The sequence below is a fragment of the Alligator mississippiensis genome, chromosome 4, assembly GCF_030867095.1.
Source record: "Alligator mississippiensis isolate rAllMis1 chromosome 4, rAllMis1, whole genome shotgun sequence".
In the NCBI taxonomy this organism is placed as follows: domain Eukaryota; kingdom Metazoa; phylum Chordata; order Crocodylia; family Alligatoridae; genus Alligator; species Alligator mississippiensis.
Window position 1 is genome coordinate 102,889,101 of NC_081827.1, and position 23,884 is coordinate 102,912,984.

Genomic DNA, 23,884 nt, shown 5'->3' on the forward strand with positions numbered 1-23,884 from the left:
TCATGGAAACATTTTCATGTGCCTGTGCCCTTAAGCACTGAGGACCAGGCTCCACAGACTTTTTGAGTTCTCCTGGGAAGGTGGTAGCAGGCAGCCTAGGTTGGGGAAGAAGATAAGAATGCATTTGCCTCCTTCCTGTGGGCTCAGCTGGAGAGTCTGACAAGGCTTGTTCATTACTAGTTCACCTCTGAGCCTGTTTTATGTCATGGTCAAGGAAAGGGGTTGTAGCATGTAAATATGAGAGAACCCAGATATTCTCATAAGGGTTACAAAGGGTGGAGGCTATCAGGAAGCTGAGAAACCTTCTGAAGTTGAAGTGGGGGAGCCCTTCGACTAGGGGTTTTCATTTCACCAAGAGAACTAGGGAGCCCTGTCTCTGCAAAAGTTGAAAAGAAGGGTGCTTCATTTCTGTGTGCCTGCTAGGTTCAGTACAAGAGCAGCCCTATTCCTCAGGGCCTAGAGAAATGGTCAGGGCTGCTCCATTCTCTCTGGCCTTCCAGAAATCTGCACGTTCAGAACACTTTATCACAGGATGAGAGCTTAGCAGGGGCTCCCATGAGATTTGGTGACTGGCAGTAACATGCCTTCTTTGGGCCTTCTTAGGTCTGCTGTTTTGTGGCTTACCTTTCATGGAAGCTCTTCTCCAGCAGCCTTGAAAGCCTGTAAAAAGCGGGAAATTTTTCTTACAGATAAAGGAAACCTAAAACTAAGGTCACTTTAGGGGCACATAAATTTCTTTTTAAATCTTTCAAAGAGGTGTAAGTAGAAGGAAGGAAGAATGAACAGATGGACAGACAGATAGACTTGTACCATGAGCCAAAGGCATATTTGGATACCTTCTACAGCCTAAATTTGCTCAGGAAGAAATGGCAAATCATAAAAGAGAGGCAAAACAAAAGATAGACATGCTTTATTTCAGTAAGCGGTCATCAGGCAAGTGTTAACAAAGTGATTATAATGGTCAAAAAGCAACTGGGCTCCCGATGGAGTAGCTGTGATAAACTTGCTTCAGAATGCACTCCCTCACCATCTCACTTTCCATATACACATTCACAATAGTAAGGTTATGTGTTCAGTCACTGTGCCCAGAGGGACATCCACTTCCAATTCAAAATAGGTTTTGTGTTCTACTCTGTTTTGAGAGAAGCATTCAAATGTGGAAGTGTTCTGTATTCTAAGTGAATACATTACATGTTAATTGAAAACATTCTTTGAGCATCTTATATGTTAAAGTGTGTTTAAAAATACAAAGGGTGTGTGTGTGTGTGTGTGTGTGTGTGTGTGTGTGTGTGTGTGTACTTGTGTAGCGAAATAATACATGAAATACAGTACAAATGTATTATGGTGCCAGTCCTCCCCTTATTACATGCTACAAACTACAATCATAAGCTGCTGTTTTTATTATCCTAGCATTCAACAACAGTATACAGTTTGAAATTATTTTAGTTTTAGACAGTTATGAACAAGAATTAAATGGCTGGTCTATATATCAAACCAATAATTTTACCAGCCCTCTCCTAATAGACTTATCTCATGTACTGATATCCAGTTGTGCATGGGCTTCCCTAAGACGAGCAACTTAAGATGTTTTATGAATCTGAAAAAGAAAAACTATTAAAAATTCTACTGGGAATAGCATCAGTAGCATAATTAGGGATGGGCAACCAGGGTACCAGCCCTGGGTGCTGACTTAAAGGGAGTGTAGAATAGAGGGTCCTTAGGGAGTCTGCAGTGGTGGTGACAGCAGCAGCCAGATGTATGGGCACTGCAAAGCTGCTGTGGCTGTAGTAGCAGCTGGGGGCAGGCAGACCCCTCCAGCCACTTTTATGGCCCCCACAGCTGCCACTTTACTCACTGTTAAATTCCCTGCTGCCTATTGCCAGTGTTGGGAGCAATTGGCAGCACTTAGTGGTGGAGGTAGGCAGTGGGAATTGACTCAGTGGTGAGGGTAGCAGTAGCAACAACTGCAGTAGGGGGGAGGTCAGGAGTGCCTGACTATTACAGGGGGAGCACAAAGTCACCAGGTTTGGAAAACATTGGCACTGGTGCAAAACTACTTATACCTCTGAATAGAGTTACAGTTGTGTTTGGTATTTACATGTTACTGGGTAGTTTCTTAGGGAAGCTCAGACTTAAATCTGATTTTCTTGGGTTTCTAACATACATATAAACTTATTAATATTTATTATTGATATTGTAGCCTAGAGCAAGGGTCAGCAACATTTTTGGTCAGAGTACCAAAATCACCCCAACCTCCACCCACACCTCGACTTGGCATGCCAGAGATGGGGAACCACAAGAGGCCTGATCCTTATTGCTGGCACGGGCTGCAGCACTCTGGGTGGTTAGCAAGAGAGGGGCAAGGGTTACGCTGCCCCAGCCCCTCTCCCGCCATGTGCTGTGATCTGTGTGTGCACCCATTGCCACCACAAAGTCAGTGCCAGGGCTCTGGAGCCCAGTGCAGCTGTTTGCAGCCTCCCAGCTGCTTGCCACAGCCGGTCTGGACTCTGGGCAGCTGTAACAGGCAGCTGGAAGGCTGCAAACAGCTGTGCCAGGCTCCGCAGCCCCAGCACCAGCTCCATGGCAGTGGCAGCTGCCCCCACGCCTCTGGGCAGATGGTGGGGGAGGAGCCACAGTTATGCTACCACAGGCTGCTTTCTGACCATACGTCCAGAGGTGCATGCACAGCTGCTGCAGCCAGGGCACTGGTGCTGAGGCTGCGGAGCCCTATGCTGCAGCCAGTCCAGCCTCTGGGCAACTGCTGGTGGAAGCTGCCTAGAGTCCAAGTCAACTGTGGCATGCCAAGGAAAATGGTCTCTCAAACCATGCTCTGGCACGTGTGCCAGAAGTTGCTGATCCCTGGCTTAGAGTCCCTGATCCGTGTTGTACATAGCAATGCATGGGTAAATTCTTTGCGTGCAGAATTTGCTAGAGTGTGGCCCACATAAGTATTTATTGTTTAACTGAATAATCTTCTGGTATGAATAACTAGTAAACTTTCTGGTCTGGCTTAGTGGATTTTATCTCAGGTACTGGGATTATTCAGCTGCTGATCCTGCAGAGACTTAAGGGTGTGCACAAGTTTCTGAACTAGGAGGGTCTCCTTGGTATCATCACCTTATGGTAAACATGGAGGTGAGTCGATGTTGCAGTTCCACACTGGTTTTCCCATCTATAAGCCATACTAGCTAAAAATCTCAGTGTAACCTATAATGAACCTCCACAGTGTTTCCAACTTATTGCATTACTTCTCACTACATTCTCGCTGTGGGTGGTCTGGTGCCTGGGCTTTGTCATGCTTCTTATGTACTGTAAAATCCCAAATGAGTGTTTAAAATTCATTCTTACTTTAAACTAGATATTTAATAACACCCAAAAGATACCTGCATCTTTTGTGTATTACAATGTACCTACTTGCTTTTTACACAATTTAGTGCTGCAACACACTAGGGATAAGCACCTTATAAAAACCTAAAATAGATTATTCAGAAGTGCTATTCACATAATTGGGTATTGCCCAAACTCTCACAAAAGCTTTTTATGCTACCTGATAGAAACTGGCGGGGTTGTGCTTCCAGAGGTATGCAGCAACTAAACTTTCTTTTCCAAATGCTGAATATTTTTTTAACCTGCCATAAAATGGCCACTTTAATAAATGGATTAAATATGAAAGCTTTCCTAGTTTTCACTATATCTCCTGTATGTGATTCCATCCTTTGCTGAATGCAGCTTTGTAACTTCCAGCAGCGATGCTCCTCTGAATTTTAGGAGTCCTTATGTTAGAAGGATTGCTGATCAAGAAATTCTGGCAACAAAGTTTTAATTTTTCCAATGGGAAAATTGATATTAAATAGTTTTGTTTTGGGGTCAGTTCAACCAAGATCAAGATATTTTGTTTTGTTAAACAGACCTGACATCTCTTATGGGGCCATCAGATTCCACGAGTCAATTCAGCAAAGCTGAAAAAGTGCAGGAATCTGTTTTATTTTGTTTTTTAATGTCCATTCCATGGAAAAAAAAAATTAACTTCTCTTTACAGATTTGAAAACAGTTGTTGAAATGTTTGCTTTTCCTGAAAGAAATGTATTTCCTCGTTGTTTTGGCCAAAAGTGTTCTCCAAATGCATTAATGTGTTTCGTTCTTCCTTTCCCTCTCTCCGCCCAACTAAAACTGGCATATTTGCTATTTGCTTAAAAAAAATGCCCAGCTTTACCCTAACCCTTCTTTATCAACTCAGTGCCTGTAGTGTTTCATGTAGCCCTAGTGGATACCCAGTGCATGATGGGAGCAAATGAGCTTCTAAGGAGCAAATACTCTAGTTCTATGTAAATAGTCCTTAGTAATAAAGGAAGGAAGAGAAGCATGGAAATTATTAAACCATACAGAAACAGAAAGGTCCTTAAACAGAGTGCTTTTTTAAATGTTCTGCGAGTCATTCACCATTCTGTAATGTTAACTCCGACTATCTTTCACAGTCCAAAGCTGTGGTTAATTATAGCCCATTGGTGCCCCGCTTTTCTCTGTGTATTTATTCATTGCCAAATTCCTTGCCCTCCCCCTCTCTCCACCCTCCCCCCCCCTTCAGTCTGGGAATGTCGGGTAGGAAAATGCTTCGTTCTTATCTAAGGATGAAAAGCCACAAAACTGGAGCCAGATGTTCATGAAAGATTCCTTTGACAATTTTTTTTTTAGTGTCTTCCTCCCCCATCACAGCAACTAAGGATAAGTCCCCGTGCCCCACGACATTCTGCTGTATGTCATCTTGAATCCAGCATGAGACTTCAGTCCATTTGGCTCTAGAGAAGGGGGCCTTCGAGACAAACATGTCACTCCCCCTCCCAAAAGATGGACACTTCTAAGCCCTTCGCTTCTGTAGCACAGAGCTGGTTTAGCCTTATGGGATGCTGTGTTGTTAATTTAGTATCCTTCTGGCAGCGGAACGACTTTAAGCTTTGGATTCTAAGGAGAAGGCACTGATCTTGTTTTGCATCATTTTAAGAATTTCTTACTCGCATGTTTTGCTGTTACACTAAATAATATTAATTAAATGAATTATATTAAATTCCCACCTCAGTGCATATCCCACTAATACTAATGAGTAAATATTTAAACCTTTCTATAAATATTGTCCGTCAGTGATTTTTATCATAGCAGTAGATTACAGTTTTGCAGTGCAGGTCATAAATGGTGATTTTAACAATGTGTTCAAACCAAACCTTTAAGTAAATTAGAGGATAAATCACTTATAAATTATTCTTGACACCACTGTGCTTAAAAACCGTGAATATGTTTCCTGTGCTATACTGTATCATAATTCATGTACATACTTTCTTCATTTATTCCTGTAGCCCAACCCCCCACTTTTGCCCCCCACTTTTGCCCACTGTGAAAGCCCTACAAGACATCATAATCTCTTTATTTGTAACACCATAATCTACTGCCCAGTAAAAGAACTGTAAGAGGCTGACTAAATGGAGAGTACTGCAAACATAAAGAACATTTTTCTCTCTTTCCTCTTCTGATCAAGCTTTTAAAGAATATTTATTAAGAGGCAACATTTTATAGTTTTTTATGATGGTGTGCACATATGTTAAAAGTGTAAACCCCATTTTACCTGCCATAGTAGAGGGAACTGAATCTTCAATGATATTTTTACTTAATAAAGAGATTGTGTATGACCTCAGGTACCGTACATTCTTAAAACAAAGTTAACAGTTCTTGCCATCTGGAAATAACCGACAGAGGGATGGGAGGTTATGTCACCTAATCTGCCTCTGCAGTGAAAGGAGTATGTTTTATGTTGACCTAGAGTTTCAGCCAGTCCACAGTGACACTCTCAGGAAACAAATGCACACATATGCAAACTGCATATACATTTCAAGCTGTGCTTCCAGTCCAGTGCTGCTGAATGCGTTTAGAATAAAAGATTCTCTTATATTGGACAAAAAATTATTCAGCAAGAATAAGTTATGATGTGTCCTTGTGGTGTGTCCATTCCTAGCCTAACCACTGGAAGCAGGAGGGGAAATTGAAGATGAAAGGGCATTCTTTCTGCAAAAAGCTCCTTCATACTTGGGAATCAGATGAGCAGGATTAGAGAATGGCACCAAAATGTATCATAGGCCATACATTGCCAAGACTCCCTCTACGCAGTTCACAAGGCAGCACAAAGTTCAGTTTCCTAAATTGTAATCAAGTTCAAACACATGATCTCTTCCTCATAATTTGCAATTAGGAATTTCTCAGTTCCTTGTCTATTTCTGAAAGTCCTTACTTTTCAAATGTAATGTTTTACAACTTGGATTATCACAAAGCTATAAGGCAGAAGGCCCAGCAATGTGGTACCATAGAGACTAACTTGTTCAGAGAGGTATGAGCTTTTGTAAGTTACAGCTGACTTTGTCATATCGTATTAATGGACCTGCCCTGGGTGGAAGTTCTCTTCAGGTCCATTCATAGCATCTGACAAAGTAGGTTGTAACCTACAAAAGTTTCTGCCTTCTGAATGAGTTAGTCTGTATGGGCATTTTTAGGTGTGTGTGCGATGCAGCACCAGGCATTTTGTAAAGTGCCCAGCACTGCGTCCTGTCTATTTGTATAAACAGTGAAATGCTCATCAGCACTGAGAAAATGGTGACAGCACCCTTTTGAACTAAAACACATAGAAGGTGTTTTAATTCAAAAGTGCACTGCCTCCATTTTCTTATCGCTGACATGTATTTTGCCATTTATGCAAATGCTGGGTGCATCCGCTTGCATGCGGAGCAGACTCAATTAATCAAGTCTGGTCTGATGCAGTGCATCTCTGGTGCATCGCAGCACAAAAAGGTATGTGTACAAATGCCCTTTGTTGCCACACTGCCCTGCATTCTGCTAAATGTCACACTAACAAGGCTAACTACCTCTCTAGAGCTGGAGAGGTTGGGAATGGAAATTTCAAATAACCATCACCACATCCAATTTATTCCCCACAACTGCAGGATTTCACCATTGCTATTTGTTGTTTCTTTGGCTTGTTTTATTTTTTAAAAGCTCATGAAATTGGACTTCTCACATTTCCATTGGTAGATTATTTTAGAAATGTAAAGGGATTCCTAGGATTTTTTATTTTTTTTTTAAATTCAGCCCACATTTTCTCTTCCTTAATTGCTTCCTGCTATTTCTAGTTGTATCCCATTGGACTCCCTTGAACATTTTTTCTCTTTGCTTTGTTTTGCCCCATCAAATACGTGTGTGCTCTTGTTATAGTCCCTCTGAGTTAACATTTAGATAAGCTAATTTTACAAGGACTCCAGTTTAGTATCACTTGCATGTGTCATTAATATTCTGTTTACTCCCTCTTTCACTAATGAAGGTATAATATAAGACAGGACCTATCACTGATCCCACTAGACACCTCCTACCTACTTGGTATATCACTATTTATGAGCACTCTTTGTTCTTGGTCTTCAACCAGTTTTCTTTCCCCATGGCAGCATTCTTATCTAAGTCTGGTAAAATATTTTATTTTCAAGTAACGGCTTGTAAGTAATTAGATGAAAATTCTTTAATTCCAGCTTCATTACTTGTACAGCATTGCTTTCTTGCACATTTTGTAATTCTACCCAAAACCAATACTGAATATTGAGCAATCTAGAGATTGCTTTCTGACCTGAGGATCCTTTTTTTTCACCCCTTGCTTAACATGTGTTGCCACAGTGACAAGCACTCTACAAAGCGTAGATTTGGATCCATTCCTTACAAAGGTGATCTATTACTCACCAAAGTGTTCTCAGTGATTACACTAGGACTCCTCCTGTGAGTAGCTGCTTATTCAGATGAACATTGGATTCATAATCTAACCGTAAAACAGTGGTTCCCAAACTCTGACAGATTACACACCACCAATTTAAAATGATACAACCTTAAGTGCCACCAGCAAATTTTTGCCATATAAAGTAATTATAAGAAATCTGTTAACACATACCACTGACAGGTGGTCTGTGTATCAGTGGTGGTACACATACCACAGATTCAGAACCACTGCCCTAAGCAGTGGCAACACATAGGGGGTGCACGTGCACCCCCTGAGAGCACTGGTGCACCCCCTGTCAGGCCGCACTCCCTGTTTAGGTGACAGGCAGGGGGGCAGGCAAGAGCGCCGGACCCCCTCTGTGAGCACTGCCTGGGGAGTGGGGCCGCCAGCAAAAGCACCATGCTGCTTCTGGAAGTGGTCATAGGGGGATCCCCCCCACTGTCAGTGCGATTGTCCCGCCAGGGGAACCCCACCCCAGTCGCTGACTGGTGTCAGGGGGGTCACATGTCGCCCATGGCCCTAAGTAATTAAAAAAAATACAAGGATCCAGGTTCTGCCATACCTACTCCACATAATATTTTACACTTTAAGGGTGAATGAAATCCCCGTCACAGTGAAGTCAATGGTAAAAGTCCTATTGACTTCAGCAGGGCAGGATTTCATCCCAGATATCTACCCATTCATGTCAGTGGGTCTTTTTGTGGCGTAAGCTGCTGTTCTTTGTAAAAGTGGCAGGAGCTAGCCAGATGAGCTGCCTTTCTCCTTTCTGTTGGCTCTTGGATTATTCTCTACATTTTGAGTACAGCTGACATGCCACAGCCTCAAGAATTGATAGAAGCTTTGTCTTAGGGCCATAGTGAGGTCCTAAAACCTTACTGTGCTATATGCAACTCTGGTTTTATTCCTGTTACCACATGTTCCTCTCACCACCTACTCCCATGGTATTCTCTAGGTCCCTATTATGTCTTGTCCTTCTTGGGTCTTAAGTACTCTTTGGCAGAGAAGTCCTATGGCACAATGAGGTACAAATCCTGAGAGGCCTACGGGCACCATAGTAACATAATAGTATTTTTTTTCCTCATAAATTGTTTTTCATTTAAGTTAATTTATGATGGTAGCCAGTGTCATAAAATGTTTATCCCAATTTCAGTCAAACCCAGGGGTCGAGAAATTACCACAATAATGGCTCCCAATCACTTGAAATTTGCTAACATTCTGGGTTTTAACTACAGTGGTCTTTGCCTTGAACGTTTCATTACGGCTTCTTCTCTTTCTCTGTATTGCACTATCCTACCAGGGGTTATCCTGCTACTTCTGGATAAGTTGCGAAAGATGAAGTGGGAGCAGATGTGGAGACTCACAGCTGAAAGAGAGTTAATGAGCATGCTGTCCACCTCGTTGGCTGACCAGGTGAGCAAGTAGTCTTGGAGAAACATTGCTTCTTGGATGTGGGAAGGGAGGTATTTGTGTTGCATCCCATGCTCTCTTTATAAGCACACAGAACTTGGTGCACCATCATTGTGGGGGAGATTTTGAATGTAGGGCTAGAGATTTATCCACAGCACTAAAATAAGCACTAAAATTTTCATCTCCAGTGATTTTCAAAGGGATACAGTTGGGGCCTTTTCCTTTTTACAGTTTTATTTCAGCCTTTCTTTCTGTGAAACAAAAGGCTCCAGGCTTTTGAAGTCTGAAAATAACATTTCTTTCTCTATGGATTTTTTTATGGGTGATTCCAGTTCTGTCAGTTTCTAAATATTGCTAATGTCTGTACCACTGCAGCACCCTAAACTCAGTCATTAATGTAGTGGCCTCATAACACCCATGTGAAATAGGGAAGTGCTGTTATTCCTGTATTACAGAATGGGAAGCTGTGGCGCAGAAAGATTAAGAGTCTGATCTGAGTCTGATCCAAGGTTTATTAATGTTTATGGGAAGACCCCCATTGGGGTGGCCTTTGATTCAGGTCTTAAGTGACTTACACAAGGTCACAGGGAAAGTTATATTGGGAAGTGAATCCAGATTGTATGAATATTAATCTGGCACTTGAACTACTAGGGCATCCACACCCACACCATCTCCCACTGTGCCCCTACTTCAAAACAGAACAGAGGGTGCATCTACACATGGTGATTTAAGGCGCATTAGCCATTTTTAAGGCACCTTAAGGACAGGGGTCTACATGTGTGCGCCCGTAATGTGCCTTAAAAATTATGATGTTAGGCTAATCGTGCCTAAATTTAATACCTGCATTAAGGCACAATTAGTTAAAGTGCCTTAAACATGTGTGGGCACCTTAAAGAGCCTTAACACTATGTGACTGAGTGGGCTGGAGCACAGCCCACAGGGTCCCGCACTGCTGCCAGGCACTGCCAAGAAGAAAAAGCAGCAGGTGCTGTTCTGCAGGACGCAGGAGCTGGAGTGGCAGTTCCAGCAGCAGCGGTCCCTGTCAGTGTGCAGGGCTGCATTGCCCAGCCAGCAAACTGGCCCTGAGGGAGAGGCGCAGGGGAGCCACTAGCAAAGGCCCTGCCCATGCTGCGCTGCCCCCTTCCCCTGCAGGGAGTCACGGAGGGAAGTGTTCCCTCTTCTGCTTTGGCAGGAGCCCTTGCGCCTCCTGCCCCCTCTGCCAACTTACTGCATACTGATAGGGATCACTGCTGCCAGAACCGCCACTCCAGCTCCTGCATCTGCACCTAGCAGAACAGCACCAGCTGCTTCTTAGTGGTGCCCAGCGGCAGCACAGGGCCCCATGAGCTCAACTCTGGCCTTCTTGTTGTCCAATGCTGAGGAGGCAGAATCATGGGGAGAGGGGTTAGAGCTGAGGCGGCGGCCAGGCCCACCACGTCCAGGGGGACTGGAGGCTCCCACCTCCTTGTCCAGTGTTGGACAAGGTTCAACACTGGACTTCATGGTTACGCTGCCGCAGGCTTCCAGGAGCTGCCCAGGGTTCTGACCAGGGCAGCCACGTTAAGGCACCTTAAGGCATCCATGTGTAGATGTGTGCATTATTACATTAGACTAAGGCGTGTCCACATGTAAACACAAGCCTTATTACATTAGGCTAAGGCACATTAAGTTTAGGCATGCATAAATTCACATGTAGACATACCCAGTGTCTGGCTTATATGTTGTAAGTTGATTTGTAGGACTGTTTTACATATGTTTCCTTGAAACATCTACAACTACAGATGGCACTACAGAGTAATAACTAATACTCCAATACTTCTTTGTTCTTAAAGATGGGTAAGTGCCCAGATTGTTCTTTTTTTTCTTTGTTGAAGCTTTTTGTACTTACTGTAACATCTCACCATCTGCCATGTATGACTGTCCAGGGTAGGGGGGGCACACTATTATTTTCCAGTGGTACAAAATATGTTTTGAAAATCCAACAGCAATCTGCTAGTTGTCTGTGTTAAGACAGGCTCTTCCCCTGGTCTAGTGTGACCTGCCAGCCCTCAGGGTGACAGCGCCTTTAACCAAAGCAGAATTTTGAATATAGGTTTTATGGAGCTGACAGCTAATGTAATAATGCACTATTTTCCCTGTCTCCAGCAAAAGGAGAGCAGGATGAAGTCAATCAGTTCAGAGGAATATATACTTCTGTCTCTGATAATGATGTGCCTGATTATTTTTTCTGCTTTTGCGGGTGTTTTTTTGCTAGGATATCTTCAATGCAGTCATCAAACAGAACCCCTTCCTTGTCTACCAGCTTCAATGTTTCTGGAATGTACAGCTGTCTGACCATACCCGTTCTGAGCAGTGCTACAGAGATGTGTCTGACCTAAAGGTAAGCTTAACAGAAGCTGCAAGCCCATGGCTTGGATATTGGTTGTGTTTGAGGAGATAATGTGGAAATTTCACAATGGCAGAAGTAAAAGGCACATCCTTAAATAAGAGAAAGCAGGTGCAAGTGTTACATATGTTCTTTGTAGAGTACAAGAGAAGGTCAGAAAAGGAAGGAAACGAGGACTAGGTACAGACATTCAAAAAGCCAAAGGTAGAATCAATCTAAATTATGTGTTTTTTTGTAAGCAGTGTAGTTTAAATTGGTAGTGAACAGAACACACATTTGCCTGGGGGGGGCAGAATCTTAGACTGGGTTCTGCCATTTTTAAACCAGTCTGTGTGCGCCAAACTTCTGTTCTGTTACAGGTATAGACCAGTATCCAATCACTTATACCGGTAAACCAGTAAAAGTGTAATGTCTGTACTTGGCCTCTGTGTGTGTGTGTGTGTGTGTTGAGCCTTTTGGTAGTCATGAAAGCAAAAGATAAAGAGCACTTCCTAGAGGTAATCTGGTTGTACTCAGATGAGGCACTTCCCCCTCATTTAAACCCTGTATGTCTTTACCAAGGCACTTTTTCCTGAACTGTTACCCTGCTGCTGTTCCAGTTCTTAACTACTCATGAACAAGCAATGACAGCAGCACTTGTATTTTGATCAAGAAGGAAGAGTTTTTAAACAGAGTTGATTCATAAAGAAATTTTGACAAAAAGGATCAAAAGAATGGTGTAACTCTGAACCAAATTGCCATGTTGTACAGTGATCCAAAATCAAAGGGACCATATATAGTCCTTATTCAGCTTTAACTAACTCTATACTCTAACAGACTTCCACTAATAACTCAGGGGCTTTTCTTGAGAAAGGGCTTAGTAGAAACCAAGTAAAGACCATTGGTTTTAATGCAAAACATGTAGACCTACTATACCAATATACTTTCCAGTAACCTGTATTTTAAGACACATTTGCAGAAGAGCTAATTGATATCAAGTTAATAGGAGCAAGATTTTGGCCCCACTATAGTCAAATAGAAGTTTATCTTTGACTTCAGTGGGACCAAGATTTCACTGCAGGTTGTTTAGAAGTATAACAACTTCTAGGTCACATTACATCTAAGAAATTGTTGGCTGGCTGAAGGAAGAGGAAGATGATTAAAAAGACAATACATATTAGGACCCTAGACTGACCCTATAGGGCAGAGGTGGCCAACCTGCAGCTCCGGAGCCACATGCGGCTCTTCAGAAGTTTCATAGATTGTAGAGTCAGAAGGGACCACAATGGATCATTGTGTCCGACCCCCTGCCCCTGTCAGGAAAGAGAACCGAGGTCAGATGACCCCAGCCAGGTGACTATCTAGCCTCCTCTTGGTGATAGCAAGCTAGGTGATAGCACCACCTATCTTGGAAGCCCATTCCAGATCCTGGCCACCCTTACTTGAAAAATTTCTTCCTAATATCTAACCTAAATCCACTCTCAACTAGTTTACACCCGTTATTCCTAGTCACTCCCTGGGGTGCCCTACTAAACAGCGCTTCCCTGTTGACCTCCCCTAATAAATTAATAGGCGGCCACAAGATCTCCCCTCAGCCGTCTCTTGTGAAGGCTGTAGAGATTCAGCTGTCTCAACCTCCCCCTGTAGGGTCTATAACGAAGGCCACTAATCATGCAAGTGGCCCTCCTCTGGACCCTCTCGAGATTCCCCGCGTCCCTCATGAAGCGTGACGCCCAAAACTGAACACAGTACTCCAACTGCGGCCTGACCAGTGCCGCATAGAGGGGGAGCATCACCTCCTTTGATCTATTAGTCATGCACCTGCTAATGCACGGCAAGGTGTGATTGGCCTTGTTGATGGCCTTGTTTCATCAGCGACTTGGACGAGGGGGTGGAAAGCACGCTGTCCAAGTTTGCTGATGACACTAAGATGTGGGGCAAGGTGGACACACTCGAAGGGAGAGAGAGGCTGCAACTAGATTTAGACAGTCTACAAAAGTGGGCAGATGAGAATAGGATGGGGTTCAACGTAGACAAATGCAGGATGCTGCACCTTGGGAGAAAGAATCCACAGCATACATACAGCCTGGGGAGTTCCCTTCTTGAAAGCACAGAGGCGGAAAAGGATCTCGAAGTCATTATTGACCCCAAGATGAACATGAGCCGCCAATGCCAGACCACAGCCAGCAAGGCCAGCCATACCTTGTCATGCATCCAAAGGTGCATCTCAAGCTGGTCCAGAGAGGTGATACTCCCCCTCTATGTGACTTTGGTCAGGCTGCAGTTGGAGTACTGCATCCACTACTGGGCGCCGCACTTCAAAAGGGATGTGGCCAGCCTGGAGAGGGTTCAGAGGAGGGCCACCCGCTTGGTGAGATGGCAGCAGGACAGGCCCTACGAGGAGAGACTGAAGGACCTGAACCTGTTCAGCCTCAGCAAGAGGCTGAGGGGGGACCTGGTGGCTGCCTACAAGCTCATCAAAGGGATCAACTGCAAATAGGCAGAGCTCTTTTCTCCCCAGCACCACCTTGGGTGATGAGGAACAATGGTAATAAGCTGATGGAGAATAGTTTTAGGTTAGAGATCAGAAGGCAATATTTTACAGTTAGGGTGGCCAAAATCTGGAACCAACTTCCCAGGGAAGTGGTCCTCGCCCCTACCTTGGGCAAATTCAAGAGGAGGTTGGATGATCACCTGTCTGGGGTCTTGTGAACCCAGCATTCATTCCTGCCTGTGGCAGGGGGTCAGGCTAGATGATCTGTTCAGATCCCTCCTGACCCTAGCTACTATGAAACTATGTTGACCTCGGTACACTGCCGGCTCATGTTCATTTTGGAGTCAATTATGACTCCAAGATCCCTCTCTGCCTCCGAGCTGCTGAGAAGGACACTCCCCAACCTATAGGTGTGCTGGGGGTTCCTCCTTCCCAGGTGGAGTACCTTACATTTATCTTTATTGAATTGCATCCTATTTCTCTCTGCCCATTAATCCAACCTGTCCAGGTCAGCCTGAATCTGCTCCCTGCCCTCCGATGTACTAACTTTGCCCCATAACTTGGTATCATCAGCGAATTTGGAGAGGGTGCTCTCCACGCCCTCGTTCAAATCGCTGATGAAAATATTAAATAATATCGGTCCAAGGACCGAACCTGCGGGACCCCACTGCCCACCTCCCTCCAGGCTGAGAAGGAACCATCCACCACCACTCTCTGGGTGCGGTCCCTAAGCCAGCTGGCCACCCACCTGACTGTGTAGGCATCCACTCCACAGTCTGCTAGCTTCCCAATGAGGATAGGGGGCAAAACTGTGTCGAAGGCCTTCCTAAAGTCCAGGAAGATGACATCAGCCTCAGCTCCCGCGTCCAGGCAGTATGTGACCTGGTCATAGAAGGCTGCAAGGTTTGTCAGGCAGGATCTACCTGTGACAAACCCATGCTGGTTTCCCCTCAGCATCGTGTCCTCTGCTGGCCTGCACAAATGTGTTCTTTGATTATTTTCTCTAGCATTTTCCCAGGAATAGAGGTAAGACTGACTGGTCTAAAGTTACGCGGCTCATCCCTTCTCCCTTTCTTGAAAATGGACACCGCATTGGCCCTTCTCCAGTCCTCAGGGACCTGGCCGGAGCACCACGAGTGCTCAAACAGCTGTGCCAGTGGCTTAGCTATGACACTGGCCAATTCTTCCAGCAGCCGTGGATGGAGGTCATCTAGGCCTACTGACTTGTACCCATCCAGCTCCTCCAGGAGCTCCTTAACTATTTCAGAACTAACCGTAGGCGGACTGGTGCCACGTGGACATCTGTCAGTGATCGAGGCGGGGGAATTGGCTTGGTCGCTACATAGAAATACTGAAGCGAAGAACTCATTGAAAAACTGCTTCTTTCCCCGCGTCAACCACCAACTGTCCTAGGGGGGCCCTGTAGTTTATATGCATCTCCTTGAATATCTGCACAAGCACACGGTGACCAGCTTCCAATTGGGCTTATCCTTAATTGGAAGCTGGTCAACATGTGCTTGTGCGAAGTTTCAAAGAGGTGCATATTAACTTCTGAAGAGCCACATGTGACTCTGGAGCCGCAGGTTGGGCACCCCTGCTATAGGGGCAGAAGTCTAAAATAAAGCAAGGAAGGAAAAGTACAGCAGATGCAACATAGTAAATGAGGAGTATTAGACTGCTCAGTGAATGATCATAAATTAGTTTCTAATTGTAATCTCTATGTTTTAAAGCTTTTAATGAGTTCTGTAGTGTTTGATACATTAGAAAAAATGTTGGATGGTTTTAAACAACTATGGCAAACTAAGATTAGTTATGCAGTAGTAAGTTTGAAGTGTTAAACTAAAATTTGCATGCAGGATATCCAGAACTGGAAGCTATTTAGACTTCTAGAGGGTCCAATTTAATGTAATGTGCCTAGACAGCAATACACTGGCATTTACAGGATAGCCTGTTCAGAAACAGTACTGGATAAACATAGTAAATTATTTTTGTTGACTATTTTTTCAAATTTTACAAAAAATTACTTTGAGCCTCTCTGTATTGTCATCTGAGAATGTTTTAGCAGAAGAGTTCACAGGTAGGAATATTCACATAAGCAACACATTTTGGATATATTAATACAAGTCATCACAAAAGTTGTATTTATCCAGTCAGTTGAGATAAACATGTCATGTTCTGTTCAATCAAAGCTAATCAACACAGCTTGAATTTCATAGGTCAGATATTTGCAACAAATGGCACGCATATGATCTAGAAACCAAAATTTAAAACAAATATAATGCAGTCAATAAGCCTTTCATTGTTGGTGTCTAGGCAGCATCCATGCAGGGATTCACAGAGGCATAGCACTGCCCTGTGATAAAGTGCTGGCATACATTCTGGCCCCTCTGCTTTCCTGGTGAAAATCATGTGTCAGGGTGATTGCCAAGATAAAAGCAAAAAAGAGATCTCAGTGTAGAAGAGAAAATGTTATGTAAAGGAAGAACTTTGGAAAAATGGACCCATTGTGGAAAAATTCTAATAGAAAACAGAGCCTAAATACATAAGTTCACGTAAATAGCTGAGGTACCCTTGGTGGGTTACCAAATTTATGATGACAAGTGTAATTTAGTCTCAGTTCTTTATTATTGTATTTCATAGCGTGCTACTAAATGTGTTGTCTTTGTCGTGAGTCCCTCTAAGCGCCATAGTAAGGGGGATGAAGTCAAGCACAGTAGGTGCACAGATTACTCTAATGGGGGCTTTATGTGTCGTTAGTCACACAATTTGCAGTGCCATTCCATGTGTGACTAGGTCCTTTGCTGCTGCTACTATTGCTGTTGGCGATGCATTGCTCACACATAGTGACATTGCAGATTTCACACTTTGCCATTCAGACAGCCTAAACCTTCTCTCTCAGCTTGGCTCCCCATTACTACCTATCTTCAGCTAAGAGTTCAGAAGCTTTAGGGCAGAATCCCCCCTCACTTTAGATGCTTAAATGGCACTTACCTGTTCAAGTATGTGCCGTTTTATATGTTTATATACAGTTTACAATCCTGCTCCCTCTGCAGTGTGGACACAGAAGCATTTGCGTGGCTTCTGGCAGGCCAGGTTCTTTGGGTAGATATGATGTCTTTTACTAGGCCAATAATGGCCTGTCTATGTCTTTAGACCAACACAGCTACAACCAAAAACCCAGCTGCATGGCTTCTGGGAATTCAGAGTAGGCTGTGTACTGGCCAGACAGGTATATGGCTCTACATATATGTATTCCAGGTGAACTTAAATTACAAAAATGTAGGTGGGCAAAAAACCCATAGCTAACAGGTATTGCATACCAAAGGAAGACCTTCTCATGCTTTAACCTCAGAGGTATTTGCCTCAAGGATTAGCAGACAGGTTCTAAGCCCTCTTCATCTTGAAGAGGTTTGAACCTGCTTCTCTCTAACTTTCTAGCATGATCCACCAGGTCACAGGCTGGGAATTATTCTGCCCCTCTCCAGCCCTCTTTGTGAAGCTGGCTTCTGGACAGCAAAGACAGGGACAAACTTAAGGCCCAGAAGAATAAAGCAAGCCAGAGGGTGTGTGGCTCAATGGATGGATACTGCTCTGGAAGAGACGGTGGTTGGGTTTTATCCTGGACCCTTGATACCCACATAGGCTGAAACCTCCCCATTGCTGTCCATCTAGTGAATATTACATGCATTTATAAATATTAAATGAGATGCTGGAGCTCTCACTCAGGCATTTGGGATTTACTCCCTAGTTCAGCAAGGTGCTTAAGCAAATATGTAATTTTAGGCAGGCGAGTACTTCCTTCGGCTTTATGTGGACTTATTCACATGCCAAAGGCTGGGTATGTGCTTAAGTGCTTTACTGTATCATGTCTCAACAAAGGTTTAGTGGCTCAGTTGTATAAATACTGATTACGGTAAAGTTATTCCAATTTATACCAACTGAGGCACTGACCCATAACATGAGACTACTGGGATGGGATTTTATCTTTTTTTCTTGCATTTGTGATAACTTGAATTTATGGATTAGCATTGTGAGATGTGGCCAGAATTAGTGTCTAGGAAAATGTGAGCTATTTGGTCTGTTTGCTATGAACAGCAGGTATAGTAAATACAGCCTTAAAGTATGTATGTCTTAAAATCTGTAAATTAGTCCATTTCCATGGCTTTTAATATATATGGCATGGCACAAGAGATTTGGCACATCTTGTATTTCATGGCAAATAAGGCTAGAGTGAAGAATAAGGTAGTAGAAACCTCCAGGGGAAGAGAGGGAGAAAGATAAATTGTTAAGTTTGTGCTGGAGGATTAAGAAGGATGGCAGGAGGAAGGAGGAAATGCAGGAAAAGATTTAAATTCCAGACTAATGCTGGCCCAGCCTTGGTATTCCTCAAAGTCAAATGAAACTGCATTTCTCTTGTCAAGCTGAAAAGACACCAATTTAATTCCATCTGGTCTCCAAGTCCATGGGATTTGAGGATTTGTCATCATTATACACAACATTATGTCAAATAAACTTAGGGAGGCCTCATAGCTGGCTGCTTTTCAAGTATGTACACACTTCCCTGCTGCTCTGTTCACATCTCAGCGTGATGGAAGCACAGTGTGGCCGGCATTCTTTATGAAGTTATATGAGGCATTTGTACATTTTACAAGAGACAAATAGAATTTCTAATCATGATTTGTCCCCTAAGTTGCATCTATGTCTTCTTGAAAAATGTTTTATTGTTTTAAGTTAGAGAGGGTGAGATCCTTTGTTGTTCAGATCAGCTAGGTTGATTGACAGCAGCTGAGGACCATCCTAAAAATATTATTCAGTTTGATTTTGGGACCTAGGAGGCTTTGTTAGAGCAGGCATAAGAAGGAAAGGGAATATTTATAACTACATTTTAGTTTTTACTGGTCACTTTTCTTAAACACTGTTTCAACCAATATGGACAGCACTTTAAACTTTTTATCTGTCAAATAACTTACTTGGCATCCATCTCACACTGATGATGAAAGCCATAAAAGCCACTAGGCTGAACACTTAAAATACCTTTTATCTGCTGAGATTGTCACGAGGAATCATAGTTTTAAAGAATAATTTAATAAACTTACATCATTTCCCTCCCCCTCTTGCGTCTGTTGTAAGGATGCTTCATATGCAATAAGACTACTTGGAAAATTACAATTTTACTAGAGAACAAGTAAAAGAAATTTGTTAAAGAAAGAGAGTTGAATGTTAGTTCTTCACTTAAATATTGCCTCTGATGGGCTTTGGAGCTTAGACGGGTTTATTTTTGCTTTGTATTTCTCACATCAGGAAAAATTCTCAGAAGGTGACATGGTGGACTGGGTAAAAGGTGCCAAAGGACTGATATACCTGCTTTATAGATAAGAGCTATCTTTCTAATGTACCCATCTCTCCACTTTGAGCACTTAGAGGGCTTCTTTTACTATAGTATATCAGGCTAGGCATTTGTGTGTTGCAGGTACATATTCTGTTGTTCTGATCCCTGAAGCTGGTGGAGCTTTGACTGGAAGAAGTGGTTCATGCACAGGGAGATCCTTGCTGGTGTGTGTTGTGTGTTTGCTTTTCCCTTTTGCTTAAGGGTGAGCTCTTATCTGTGAAGAAATGTCAGTTACCATGGCCTGGCAAAGACTAAACAGCAATGGAAATCCTACTAAAGAAAATAATGAATTCTGATGTCTCCAACAATGAATTGTGACCTCACTGAATGAGTCAAGCATGAAGAGAAGGCTGGTTGTCAAGGATACAATTCCTAGTTACACACAGATATTCTGTTAATCATGAGTAAAGTACCTAGGAAGGTTCAATAAGAATTTACTATATTGCTATGTTTTACCATAAATATTTCTTGAGTTGTGTTGATTGCCTTTTAAATTGACTTTAAACACTACTGACATCGAATTAACAGGTAGATAGATAATGATCCGAATAAATCCCCTTTTTGAAGCAGCTTTACGTGTGTCACTCTTCCCCTGGAATGTCTTCCTAGCTGGATCGGCCTTGTGAGATTGTCTACGAAAGTTTGTGATGCATCTAAATCTTAACTCAAATGCATCATTTCAGTTCTGTCCCAATCATAATCTACTTCACCTCTTGCTCTTCCAATACTAAGCTGCACAGCTTAGCCAAAGCACCTCCATGCTGACCTTCCCTGTACTGTACACTTGTACCTCTTAATGCCTCTCAGGAAAGAACCATGTTTTCAGGTTTGAAGTTTTGTCGCTTACCCATATTGAGAAAAAAAAACAAAAAAAATCCCTGTAGAGAAGTATTGTGACATACTTCCAGGATGAAAAAAGAGGACACCTGTGGGTGGGGAGGGGGTTGGGAGCCAGCGGCAGGGGGAGGTAATGTGATGGAGGAGAGGGCGGAGAGGCAGTGATATGCCTGTGCCCTGCCAGTGCTCCTCACTCCTGACCCACAGTCCCCTGCCCACCGCCTGCCCCCCCAGCCCTGCTGGTTCCTCTTACTCCCAACCTGCAACCCTCCCCCCAGTGAGGGGCCAGTGCCCCTCACTCCCAACCTGCAGCACTCTGCCCCACAGCCCTGCTGGTGCCCCTCACTGCCGACCCAGAGCCCTTTGTCCTCCCCCAGCCTTGCTGCCTGCATGTGAGCATGCGCGCACACACTCACTCACTCACTCTTACTTGCTGGGGCCCATGCACGGAGCACATGACCCCCGACAGCCAGTCACTTTGCCCGCTGCTCCCAGCCCCAAGCAGTCCCAAGCTGCTAGTGCCAGGGAAAACAGAGGAAGAGCAAAAAAAATTTGCTCTCATTTTAAAAACCCTCCTGGACATGAGGACAGGGGGCCAAAAAAGAGCACGTGTCTGGGAAAACCCAGACGTATGGTAAACCTAATTAAAGTGCTTTCACTTGAGCTAGCTAGGATATGAATGTTGTTCTTCAGAATGAAAAGACACTTAACCCAGGCCATAAACAGGCTTCTCATTTGAGGCAAACCTGATTATCCCTGGTTTTGTCTTGGATCAAAACAGTAGCTGCACAGCCATTTACATTGTAGCTCATCCAAGCTGCAGTGCTGCTCCTCTACCAGTAGGTGGCCAGTGGGAGTACACAGCCTGACAGACTTGTCCATAGAATGTCCCACAGTGAACTTACAGATGTATACAGTGATGTCCCAGGGAAACGTTTTAGCAACTTATTCTCTTGCATAGTTAACGGATACTTGAAGTGAGACAGTGGACATGTATCTTGGATCCTGAGACAAAAGGCTTTTTCCTGGGGGAAATGTGACATCTGTTTACAGCCCCCTGTGCAACAAAGGAAGATGTTTGCCATTTTAGTGGGGGTCTGACCTACAGCACTGTTTTACAGATAGAAAGATCTGGTTACGTAAAATTAACCTAAAAGACCCTGTGCTATTGGTGTTAGGCATTGCTTATGAAATAAAGAGTGACATTGGGCAGGAAGTGATTTTACTGTCCAGCAAAAGTTTTTGAGACATCAAACCTTTTTTTCATTCTGCATAAGGATGAACTGAGACCTTTTGCAAAAAAACTAAAGGGACACAGACACACCCTAATAGCTAATAGCCTAGCAAAGTAGGATACTCAACAGGGGATCACCTTCTCCAAATTTGACAGAGCAGGGTCTTGAATTTGGACCTTCCACCTTCCAAGTGAGTGCTGTATGCAGTGAGCTACTGGTCTTTCTTTTTGTAGGTGCTACTCTTTACACTGTTTGAACTTTTTACATTAAGCAGTTTTTGCATTAAAAATAAATAATCCTGGGTTCAGGTACTAGAACCCAGCATTGTCCCCTCACAAGTCTAACCAGTAAGCTACAGAGGTCCAGTGCTTCACATTGCTTTCTGCCCATGAAGAAAGGCTCACTTAAGCACTGTGGAATTGGCATACATATAGCACTCCTTAACTATCTCAAAGAGCATCTGTGAGCTTTAATTAGCAATGTTTGTGCAGACCTATCTAAAAACAAGGCTCTTTAACTCTAAATTATTCCTGTTTTCTGTCCCTTTCACCTAGGAAAGAGAGAGCCACAGGGGGAAAAAAAATTATTTTTCCTGCTATCTGAGATCTGCTGATTTCCACGGGGCGCAGACAGGTTGAGAGGTTCTTAACAGCTTTCAGTAGAGGAAACAAATGGAAGGGATTGTGGCAAAAGGAAAATTTGGTATAAACATTTTCTGCAGAGAGAGAAGGTGATTTAGAAAGAAAATGAGTATGAAGGTACCCAGAGAAACTGTGTTCTGCTAGAGGGCATGGCTTAGTGGTCTAAATATCTGATTTGAAATATTTAGTCTCCCTGGGGTGACTGATGTATCTCAGAACTGACTTGAAGCAACTTGAAACCTGGAAACATTTGCTCAGATCTTTGTCCTCAGCTAAGCTCCATTCAATTTACTGTGTGAATTTTTAGGCATGACCTTAAAAATTCAAGCTCTGTGGCCTATGTGGATATTAAAAAAACATGGTTTTAAGAGCAGGAGTCTAGACTTGCACTGCTGTGCAAATTCCCCCTCCCCCCACCCCACTTTATTCCATTATTGCAGAATATCCTCTGTTGCCTTCCACCTCACTTTTAACTGCAGTTCCATGATGCTCCAAATATGTAATGGGTCAAGTACTTTAGGGCCATAAAATGCTGTATAAATGTAAGCTATCATTACTGTGTACTCCACTTCACTTGGACGCAGACTATGTGGATGTATTCCAGGAGACTGACTGAGTCTAATTTCAGTGATAGTAATGGCTGCTGATTAACTGGGATGGTATTAGCAGAAATTCAGACAGTGCCAAGTTACTTAATGGTGATTAACCAAGTGTTAAATAGGTGTGGAATTCTAGGTTCTGTTTTTTAATACCTAAACTGCCAAGTAAATATTAAGGAGTACATTTTCCTTTGTGCTCAGGAGGCCTTGGTCATGGGTCACAGGGTCCATTGGACATGGTCACAGATACCATTGTTCATGAGATGTTCACAAGCAAACTGTTCCGGTTACAGAATTTATGTGCTCTATCTCCAGTAGTCTACTCCCCATGCCCCCAGATAGCAGAGGTTTCAAATCCAGGAAATTGAAGCTATCTTTCTTTTCAGGTTTTCTTTTAAAAAGCTAGGAAAATTAAAGGAAAACAATTAATAAAATATTAAAGCGCAGTTGTATCTGGGAAAGGGGAGTTGTAAAAAAATATATACTGTTTTGGTATTTTAAATTAATTTGCTTTTTCTAAGCTCCTTCTCAAAGTCAGCTCTATTTGCAAGCAAAGATTTTATTCCGTACCTGTCATATCCACCAACTCAACTATAAATCTTGAATAGTCAAACCAAAATCTTTCCATCTATTCTCACGCAAACAAAAGATGTTATAGACGCATTATGGCTGCAGCTACCCTGTACAAACCTACTGTCTTCATAACATGCCTTAAAGGGGAGATTATGCCAGTCCACCTGTGGCTAATGTGGTTGCTTTGGTGTCTTTGCCCTGTAGAAGTTCTGCTCTTGGTGAAGAGGCACAAGACCAAATTAACCAGCTTTACTCTGAGCATTGCATGAATTTGTGGGGCTAGCTAGACATTAGAGAAAAAAATCAAACATATTATCTATATCTGTATTAGGAAATGAAACTATTTCACACACTCGGTGCCTTGTGAAACCAGCTGTATTTTCCTTTTTTGTACTTTCAAGTATCACAGGGTTTTTCTTTAATCACCCTTTTTAAACCATCCCTACCCTTTTAGTAGACTCGCTTTGTGCTTTTCCTGGTGTACTTGCTATGGTTTTCTTTATATCCTTTAAGCACGTTGACATCTGCTGTCCTTTTTGATAAAAATCC

General features: G+C 43.1%; 1 protein-coding gene across 2 annotated transcripts in view; it reads left to right on the top strand.

Moving 5' to 3' along the window:
• LARGE1 (LARGE xylosyl- and glucuronyltransferase 1) overlaps positions 1–23,884 on the top strand; it is a 424,798-nt gene that overhangs the window by 344,481 nt on the left and 56,433 nt on the right. For both annotated transcript variants that reach the window (XM_059726428.1, XM_014608235.3), the window contains exons 8-9: positions 9,093–9,205; positions 11,457–11,582. In XM_059726428.1, coding sequence (XP_059582411.1) covers positions 9,093–9,205; positions 11,457–11,582 — 239 coding nt within the window. The remainder of the gene's footprint in view (positions 1–9,092; positions 9,206–11,456; positions 11,583–23,884) is intronic.